Consider the following 10,881-nt stretch of genomic DNA (forward strand, 5'->3'; position numbering starts at 1 on the left):
CCAAGCCGGCGACGAAACCAACCAGCCTCACCATCGTTACCACCCGAGCTCCCCCACAACCTGAAATAGTCGCCTCCCAGGCCGTCTCCAAACACCAGCCATCCGAGGTCATGCTCAGTCATACGTCGAGGTTCCGTTCGAGTCCATGTCTGTTAGTCAAGCGTCGAAACAGTGTTGCGAACGAAGTTATGTTTCATCGAAAGTTCAACATTGTTCGACGTTGGATCGTTAGCATAAAGGTCAGCCATAGTTCGTTCACGGATTTTTGTTGCTTTTTCTTTGGTTTCATTTTAATATGTGGTTTCATTTTTGATAAAATTTTCGCATGATATTCCTACTGCATATTCGTTGAAATTGTGTGTGTGTGTGCGTTTTGATGACTTTCCTACTGTTTTGAGTTCGATTGATGCTCAAGTTTAGTGATTGAAATCTACTCGCTTGTTCCGTTAAGTTTGTTCTGATATGAATCTGACTCTGTTGTTAATTCATGAACGTTGTTTATTAGGAGTTTGTTTGGCGAGTTTGTTTATTCAGAGTTTGATTATTAATTGGATAATTGATTAGCTGAATTAGTTATAGCTGGTATGGTTTGTAATACAGATCAAAGGGGATGGGGTAGAATGGTAATTTCAGTAGTTTCAGGGGTAATATGGGAAATGAGTCTTAAAAAAATGATTAATTAAATTGCTCCGTCCACTAGGCATTAATAATATTAAAATAATACCTAGTGGGGGACAAGACATATGATGGTGGGAATTAATACATTGTTTAATACATAGTGAGGGGACAAGACATATGGTAGTGGGCAATAATGCATTGTTTAATATAGTGGGGGACAAAGCATGCGGTAGTGGGGAATAAAGGAATTAAATAAAGAAAAGACATGTGGTAGTGGGGAACAAGTGAATTAAAAAGAGGACAAAACATATAGTAGTGGGGAACCAGGCATGCAAGTATGGGGAGAATATTTTCGGATTAATTTAAGTGTTTCAAGGCAGATAAAGTTAATGGAGTTTGGCTATAAATAAGGGGAGCAAAACACAAGAAGAGGGGCTGGAAAGGGTTGAAGGTTTTGGTATAAATATAGAGATCAGTAGAGACATGAGGGGAGGAGAAAAAAGATTCTGAAAATCTTAAAAGAGTGCTGGAGAGTTCAAAAAGAGGAAAACAAAAAGAAAGATAGGGTTTTTCATTGCATCTGTAGGAGTAACTCGAATTCGGGACAGTGAACCTGATTCCTTTTTGAATGCTTAATTGGTTCAGTGGTCTACGAGTTCAGTTTTGGGTTTAAGACACGCGTGGTTGAGTCTGTTTGTGGTGATGTTGGTTGTTGCTGTTTAGTCTTTTACAAACTTTTGGGGCTGTTTTATCGAGCCTGTTTGGTTTTCTTCAAATTTTTCTGGGCTTCGAAATTTGGTTTGAATCGCTGCTGCTGGGTTGCTGTTGTATTACTGTGTTATTACTGTTGCTGACTGTTCCTTCATCTTCTTGTATTTCCATTATACAGGTACATGTTCTAAAGCTCTCAAATTTAATGGAAAGGAAGTAAAGAGTTGTTCGAACGGATTTCTGAATTTCTCCTGTTTCTTTGTGTTTAATTTAATGTATAAGCAGTAGTTCACTTGATATCACATAGTATGTATTAGAATGACTTTGGAATGCATAAACTTGACTGTTGAATCTATTTCTACAAACATGTGAATACCAATTGTAATTAATCTTAGTTTGTGATTACTAGTTATGAAATATAGTGTAGTTAATTCTTTTTCAGTAGTCGCGAAATAGTTTCAAATAGGTTATGCCTCAAAACATGTTCAAATAGTTAATGAAATCAGCATGTTCGTTTAATAGGGTTAGTTCTGAAATTGCGAGTTCACTTGAGTAAGTAACATCATTTTAAATAGCATTGTGAATAATGTTAGTAACTAATATTCTCAAATGTTAGTGATTGATGTTAGCCTGATGTCAGTTTTTTAAGCATTGACTCATTTCTTCGACAAGTCGTAAAAAGAGTTAGAAAAATGGCTTTGTATTACACATAGTTAATTCCAGTAGTTCAATTCATCTAATAATGTTAGTTTAAATTAATCAAAGAATAGTTAGTTTGTTTTGATATTACTGGGTGTCAATCTCGTGTTCTATTCATAATCTCAACTTTAGTGTTATTAACTAATAGAATAAGGAATGATACAATCTCCCTTGAGTAAGCTCTGTTGCAATTTTCCGTTTGCATTTGTCTTAATCTAATAAATAATAAGAGGTACGAGCTCATAAACATGTAACTAATTAGGACCTCTTCTCTTTTATTTTAGAGACGAACTTAATAGAAAAATGTAGTCACTTTAGGATTGTCCTTTTAAAATAAACGAGATGAGCCTCGCCAAATAAAATGCACAGATTGCGAGGCCCTCGATAATTGTATATATTAAAATATTTAGATTTCGGGATGGGCCGTTTAGCAAAATTTCACGGCTTTACCCAAAATAATAATACGCTAGTCGCTTTAGGCGCGCCTTTAATAATTTACTTTCTTAAACTCGGGTGCACATTTATGTGACCCAAATCCAAATCTCGACGAAGTCGAAATGTGTCGCTAATCACGGGTACATTGATTGTGACGTGGTTTGAGATGCATTTCCACGGCGTTGCAAATTCCTTTTAAAAATAATGAATGAGACGAGCCTCGACAAACAAAAATACACAAGCTGTCGGGCCCTCTATACGTGTTGGTAAAATTACTTAGACTTCGGGATGGACCGTTTAGCAAAATTTCACGTCCCTACCCAAAATAATGATACGCTAGTCGCTTTAGACGCGTATTTAATAATGTTATCTTCTTAAACTCGGGTGCACATTTATGTGACCCAAATCCAAATCTCAACAGAGTTGAAATGTGTCAATAACCACGGGTGCATTAATGTGACGTGGTTCGAGATGTATTTTCACGATGTTGCAATTCTCGGTAAAAAATAATAATAATAAGAGCGGTACACAGTTAAAATTTGCACATAGATTCAACATGTATAAAAAAATCAGATAAATAAGCCGAATATGACAGTTGAGCAACCGTGCTAGAACCACGGAACTCGGGAATGCCTAACACCTTCTCCCGGGTTAATAGAATTCCTTACTCGAATTTCTGGTTCGCGGACTGTAATACAGAGTCAATATTTTCCTCGATTCGGGATTCAACCGGTGACTTGGGACACCATAAATCTCCCAAGTGGCGACTCTGAATCTTTAAATAAAATCCCGTTTCGATTGTCCCTTAATTGGAAAAACTCTCTTTTAACGCCCCCCCGCGGGGTGTAGGTGTGTAGATGAAAAATGAGGTGTAACAGTATTTTCTAAACCATAATTGTGAGATGAATTAGTTCCTTCAGTGTGAAGAAAATATAGTACATGTGCTTCTTTACCAATTTTCAGTTCAGAGAAGGGCCTGTAAGAAACAACTAGAATTAGTAAGTATTGCATAACAATGGAGTTTACCGATGAGTTGATAAATGGAAATCAAATTGAATTGAAAAGAGGGAACAAGCAGGACATTACGCAAAGTTATATCAATCCTAAGATGCAAGGAACCAGTGGATATAACCTTAACCTTATATCCATTAGCCAAAGTAATTAAGAATGGTTTGGAAATGGTTGTAAGTTGTGAAGAAGATGTTTGTGGGGTATCATATGGTTAGTGGCCCCTGAGTCTAATATCCAAGAAATAACACTTAGCTGAGTGGATGCACAGACATAATAACTATCAGAAGTAAAAATAATGCTACTAAATAAACTGAACAAACCTACAAGATATGCATAACTGGTATTTTCCTTGCATGACATATCATCATGAGGACCAGAAGAGACATGTGTGTTGTTGCAGGAGTGTTATGAGGTGTTTGTATTGTTCTTGAGTAATCCCATGAGCTGCATGTTCAGTAGGATGGAAACCAGAAGTTGGAGAAATGTGATTCTCAGCTTGAACATAAGAGGCAGATCTTTTAGATTTGGTGAACTTAAAATCAGGAGGGAAGTCATGTAACTTGTAGCATTTCTTAACTGTATGTCCATACTTCTTGCAGTACTTGCATGAGATAGAATGCCCTAGCTTCTTTGTCTCAAAATTGACCTTCTGAATAAAATTTCTCTGACCTCCCACAGGTGCAGAATTGGCAGAAAATGATGTAGAATTATTGGAGAATACCGATGGGAATGAAGAAGATGAAGACTCCTTTTGTTTTTCATCATGTTGTAATATGGAGTATGATTTAGTAATAGAGGGAACAGGAACATGAGTAGAATGTTGCTCTTTACTGAAGAATAGGATTCATTAAGTCCATTTAAAAAATGATAGAGTTTTAATTCTTCCAGAAACTTGGGCAAAGCTGCACAGGAACAAACAAGACATACATATGCAGTATGTTGTTCATCCCATAGACTGCTCATTCGAGTAAAATAGGTAGCTATGTCAGAACTGCCCTGAAATATCAAGCCAATTTCTTTTTTAATCTGAATGAACTTGGACCAATTGGACTACCCAAATCTCTCATTGATGTCTAACCAGATCTCTCTAGCAGTGTAATATCCCAAAATACTAGTAGGTCCCCGGATAATGTATTGGTGATCCAAGCAATCATCATATCATTATATCTCTCCTAATGAGGATAATATGGTGAGTCAATAGAAGGTCTAGCATGTCTACCATTAATGAGGCCTAATTTGTTTTTGGCAGATAGGAAGACTGGGAAGCTCTTACGCCATAACACAAAACCAGTCCCATCGAAAAGTGGAGAGAGTAAGTGAGTATCGGGGCTATTAGAAGAATGTATATAAAAAGGATGTGATGGATCTATAGTAAAAGGTGCAAACACTTCAGATGAGGTAGAGGGACTCACAGTATCACTATCAATTGCCATTTTTACAAAGTTCTACCGAAAAGTACAGAAATGCCACAAAAATTTTATACACAAGGAGTTAGAACATGCAAACTCAAAAAACAAGAGTAGATGTTACCAATCTTCTTCAAAAGGTTAAAGAATTTCTAAAACAGCTTACAATGTAGGTAAGGTGCGAAAACCCTAAACTGATGTCGGAGCCGATTTTAGAGTACGAAGCAACACAATCAGAATTCACAACAAGGTGAACCAATATCGAACAATCAAAGCAAAGAAATCCATATCGAAGGTCGAAAATTGACGCATAATCTCAGAAATTAGAGCTTGCACTTTGTCGAAGAAAAATCCACAAATCAGCTGCGAGGTAATGCCGAACTGACGGGATGATATGTTTGAAGTTTAATTCCCGCTCTGATACCATGTTATGATCCAGATCAACCAATTATGGTGGGATTTTCATGGACGGAAAACCCGACCCTCGTATGAGAGAAGAGAAGGAAATGGAAGTTAGAGAGAAAAATATCAGGTGAAAGAAAACAAAATGAAATGACTGTCCAACTTTATTATTAAGCACTTCTTTGTTTATACAGTTACACTTTATTATTATAATGACTATCTATCTAAGTAATGTAACTTGACTAAAGTATGAAATATAAAATGAGTTACAAGTTGGACTTGACTACTTGTGCTTTCAACCGGCTCAATATGGTTAACATCTCTCAATCAGAAACTGAGATTGGTCTAACTTAATTCTTATTGCTTCCTCTAATTCATCTTAATTAATTGTCTTTAAACTTTTAGCATATCAATACAAAAGTTCATTAAGTAACATTAATTATAAATTTGTGATTAAATTATTCTTTAGTTTTCCTCAAAATGAGTTAATAACTGTTGAGAATCCTTTTCGATAATTGTGTAAATTATTTATTGGAGCAAGAATAAATATGAAAAAAATAATTAAATGTTTTTTTTTTTATTTTTTAAATGAAATTCATTTATTTTAAACCAAATTTGTTTGATTATAACGATACTTTAAACGAATGAATCGAAGAGAATAAAAGTGAAATCTGTGCTAAAAGCATAGTAAAAATGTCGTTATAAAGAAAAAGAAAAAAGAAAAAGGTACACCCCACCAAAAGACGACTTTGGAAAGACGTCAATGTTGGACTTTTTGTTTAATCCTCTGATCCGCGTTGTCTCTTCCAGAATCTTCGAACAAACGCAAACGCGGCAGATAACAAGATTTTTTCTGAAGGCAACCCAATACCTATTTACCAATTTTCTCCCCTCAAATAAAGGGAATTAGACATCCAGTACTATAATATTAAGAGTTTCAGATTCTTGTTTTTTTTTTCCTTGAAGAGATTTTATTGATAAGTTTCTCTGAACTGAGACGTGTATAATTCAATGGGGACGCCAGCATTCCCAAATCTTGGAAAACACTGCTTCGTGGATGATTGCCGGCAGATCGATTTCTTGCCTTTTACTTGCGATTGTTGTCACCAGGTTCCCTTTTTCTTCCTTTGTAATTGCAATTTTTATATTCATCTCTGTTATATTTTGCATTTTAAGCTTTATTTATTAAGTATTTTGTATTTGATTAAAGTTGATATCTTTTTCTGTATAGGCGAGACCAGTTAGTTGAGATTAAACTTTGTTGTTATTGTGGTTACACTCAGGTTAGGTGCATTTAGTGTTTGAAGAAGTTCTTTTAGTTTGGCTATAGATTTGTAAGTTACTGTAGGGTTACTCTGAGATTTAAGAATCTAGTTTGTCTTAAAAAGACAAATTGTTGATTATTGAAAGGGAACGGGCTGCGTACACACTACCCTCCCCAGACCCCAATGTGTGGGAATATACTGGGTTTGTTGTCATTGTTGAAAAGGAATGGGCTGAATGGAGTGGAATTGATTTAGAGGATTCATATAGCTGCCCCAGCTATTTTGGTGTTGAAGCATAGTGGATCCATTAATCAAAGTTAAGATCTTTTTTGTTGCAAGCTGCATTTGAAGATATTTGCTGTTTTTGGTTTGTGTGCGTACCTTTTTCTTTTTGGGGTTTGAGAGCATAAAAGTTTGATCTTGATGATACAACAACAACAACAACAGACCAGTATATTCCCAATAGGTAGGGTCTGGGGAGGGTAGTGTGTATGCAGTAAGTTTGATCTTGATGATGTATATGAAAATTCAGCAAGTGGGGAAAAAATGGCCTTGAGTGGAATGAAAATGGCCAAATTTGCTTACTTCCGCTCTAGCACTAAAGGAGCAGCAACAAGTCTGCTACCCTTTAACAATAATGGATGCTCTGGTGGATTATATGTTTAGCATTCTATAATGGGAGATAGAAGTAGAAAAAGATTAAACAATATTTCTGATGAAAAAATGACATTGAAATTTTATCAGCAATTGTCACTTGGCAATTTGACAAAGTAGTTCTCGTCTGAAGACAAGCTTGCCATTGTCAATTCTTCGTATAATACAATATGCTATAAAATTTTGAATAATGGAGATTTCGGCTGTTTTTTTCTCTTTCTGACAAGGCAGTGTGAATCTTATTAATAATAACGTCTTGAGGGTGTGTGATTGTCCAAAAGCTGGGTGGTCCGTCAACAAAACCTTTTTTAATCAGTAAAGGAATCAGTGATGTTATTCACGATTTCTTACTTTCCAGTGTATTTGTTAGAAATACCCGGTCCGCGAACAAAACCTTAAGGAGCCAACAAAGTTAAGAATTTGATGTACATCAATTATATGGTCTTAAGTATCTTAGTTCAGGTTCCTTTGAATTATTAGTAAGTAGCTTTCTTTGAGTAAGACTTGCTGTCTTCTGAAGGTGTGAAAATAAACAAAATGTGTTTTAGAGGTAGAGCTCCCTGGTACCTTTATCGCCATGAATGTGATATGACAATCTTTCTCTGTGCTCTATTCTCATCTTTGCATTTGCTGTGCATATTTGTATAAAATTTGAGCCCTTTCCCTCTGTGACCGTTTAGGTGTTGCATTAGTATAGGAAGATTTTCATTTTATTACAATATTGGACTGAATAAGCTTGAATAGAACGACGTGGATAGTGGGGAATGGGATTCATACGGCTGACCCCAACTTGCTTGGGATAGAAGCTTAGTTGTTATTGTATTAGTATAGGACGAAACTTCTGCGTAGAGTTTGTTTTTTGGGTGGCTGTAGGTAAAGTAGTTTAAAGTTATCAGGAACTAACTGTAAGTTGACCAAACTCAAAATGATGGATTTCTTTTCTTATATATGGCTGTTTCCACATTGCTAAAGTGTGAGAATCTTTCCTGCTCTCAATCTGTTGTTTTATCTAGTTTTTTACTTTCTTTTTTTGGTTTGCATTTATGATTGTCTGTAAAGCAGAACAAAAGTAGGGATATCCACATATGTAGAAGTTTACAAAGAGAACCAGCCCTGGAGGGATCATATGTTTCCTCGTCCTCCTTGGCGTTCGTGTACATTCGCCTTTAGGTTTCATTCACTTGGTCTTACACTGTTCATAGTGGATCACGTTTTGTTTGCTTTTCTTTGTTTTCTTAGTTAAGCCGGAGATATATGACTTCAAATTACCATATTTTGATCCTTGAATATCCCTTTTGTACTCTCTGATGCTTTCTTTAATAGTCTTCGTAACACCTAGAAGATGCTTAATGTGGGTTATAAAACTTTGCAGGTGTTTTGTCTAGATCATCGGAGCTATAATAGACACCACTGTCCAAAAGCAAACAAGAATGATGTTACTGTGGTCGTTTGCCCACTCTGTGCAAAAGGAATACGCCTTATTCCTGATGAAGACCCGAATATAACTTGGGAATCACATGTAAATATCGAGTGTGATCCATCAAACTACGAAAAAGCCACAAAGAAAAGAAAATGTCCGGTACCTGGCTGCAGAGAGATCTTGACTTTCTCAAACACAATCAAATGTCGAGAGTGTACTGTCGATCATTGTTTGAAGCATCGGTTTGGACCTGATCACAAGTGTCCTGGACGTAAGAAACCAGAAGCAGCATTCCCATTTTTGAACTTTCGAACTGGCAGTAGAAAAGATGAGCCCAAGAAAGCTCCAGCCACTTCATCCTCAAGTTGGGCTACAAACCTCTTCAAGGCAGCTGAAGCTGGAATGTCAAAATTGAGCAGCGAATTTAGTCAGACGCTGCAGATGGGAAAGGAAGGAATCAGCGGCACAAACCGTAGTGGGAGTGGTAGTGGCCAAGTTGAGCAATGCCCGCAATGCTCCCTAAAATTTTCTTCAGTCGCAGCTCTCATAAGTCATGTGCAGAAAGTCCATGAAAAGAATGGTGTCATGAACTTGACGGTTGATGTCTGCCCGAGATGTAGTAAAGGTTTTCGCGATCCTGTATCCCTTGTGGAACACGTTGAAAGGGAACATAGAGGAACTTCAAAGGCATAGGGGAGGTTAATGTAAAGAAAGAAATTGCAGCCTTTCTTATTGTGATTTTTAATTAAGAACAGTAGTCAGCACATTTGAGAATTTTATTGTTGCATTGTTCTTTCAAGTGTTAATGTATGTATTTAGGAATCTTTTTGTGGGAACTCCACCAAGGTAATTTAATTTTACACCTCCAAATGCAAAACTCACGAGTATTAATATCGATCAGTTTCTCTTGAAACAGCCTCTCTACTCCTTCGGGGTAGGGGTAAGGTCTGCGTACACACTACCCTCCCCAGACCTCGCTAATGTAATTTCATTGGGTCGTTGTTGTTGTTTCTCTTGAAAAGGAACAGCTTGTAATCTCTGTTCATGTTTCATACTAAAATGTTTACCAGGGGTTAAATGTTACCTTATCAAAGAAAAGAAAGTATGTTAACCAGAGGTCATATACTCTCTTGAGTAAATGATGTATTTATTTCGGACACGTACAAAAGAAAAGTCTAGATGCTCCGTAAGGAGGTGAGAGCGGCTGGCGCTGGAGGGTACGAGAAGAGGTATAGGACGACCTAAGAAATATTGGGGAGAGGTAATCAGGCAGTACATGACGAGGCTTCAGATTTCCGAGGACATGATCCTTGATAGGAAGTTGTGGAAGTCGAGTATTAAGGTTGTAGGTTAGGAGGTAACTGAGTCTTTCCTTACTTCGTACCTTTGTGAGGCTAGTCTGGTAGGGTTTTTGTCGAAGTCATTTAGCGACAATGTTGCGTCTTACTGCTCTTTCGTTTTCCATAGTGCCGGGTGTATGTTCTGTCTATTTCTTTTGCTTTGCATCTACTTTCTCATTTTCATGATGTTATTTTTCTTATGATTTCTATTGGTGGTACTAATATTGTCTCTTTTCGTCTTCTTGAGCCGAGCCGATGGTCTTTCGGAAACATCCTCTCTACTACCTCGTGTAGGGGTAAGGTCTGCGTACATACTCTTCCCAAACTCCACTACTGATTTTATTAGATCATCGTCGTTATTGTTGTTGATTTAAATTATAGACGTTGACAACATAATGCTCTTTTTACACCATTTGTGTAATTTAACATGTCATACTAGGTGAGCATTTAGAACATAGACTCCCCTATTTCAATTGGCAGAAAGAAAGTCAAACAAGAATTAGCACAACCTAGATTTTCTAACAAACTCAACTTCTCACTCAGTTTTCCTTTTATTTTGCCTCTGTGTTATTCTTTTTTTTTTCCTCCTCCATTTCCAATCTTTTTTGCCAAAATTCACTAGAAACCAACATGTTTGTTATAGACCCTGAAAGGATGACATTCATTTACCAGTCCGTCAAATTCCATATGATCATATTTGATTGAGCATAACGTTTTAAAATATATTATATTAGAGATAGTAAAATAGAGGGTTAATGTAATGGGGCTAAAAATTAGTTTTATAAAGAGAACATTATCTCAGAATCTAGAATTTTAATAGTTTAATGAACATGAATCCTTGTAAATCTTAAAAGTTGTACAAAAACTGTTATGCATCAAAAAATTTATGTCTACAGAAAAAGAGTATCATATGAATTGAG

General features: G+C 36.4%; 1 protein-coding gene across 1 annotated transcript; it reads left to right on the top strand.

Annotated features, from left to right (window-relative positions):
- Window positions 1-6,071: 6,071 nt before the first annotated feature.
- Window positions 6,072-9,498, top strand: LOC107799902 (zinc finger AN1 and C2H2 domain-containing stress-associated protein 13-like). Its single transcript, XM_016623029.2, has 2 exons — window positions 6,072-6,392; window positions 8,574-9,498. Exons 1-2 carry the CDS (start codon window positions 6,294-6,296, stop codon window positions 9,312-9,314), a joined length of 840 nt encoding a protein of 279 aa, XP_016478515.1. The 5' UTR covers window positions 6,072-6,293; the 3' UTR covers window positions 9,315-9,498.
- The last annotated feature ends 1,383 nt before the right edge of the window (window positions 9,499-10,881 follow it).

Source organism: Nicotiana tabacum, chromosome 5, assembly GCF_000715075.1.
Source record: "Nicotiana tabacum cultivar K326 chromosome 5, ASM71507v2, whole genome shotgun sequence".
NCBI lineage: Eukaryota > Viridiplantae > Streptophyta > Magnoliopsida > Solanales > Solanaceae > Nicotiana > Nicotiana tabacum.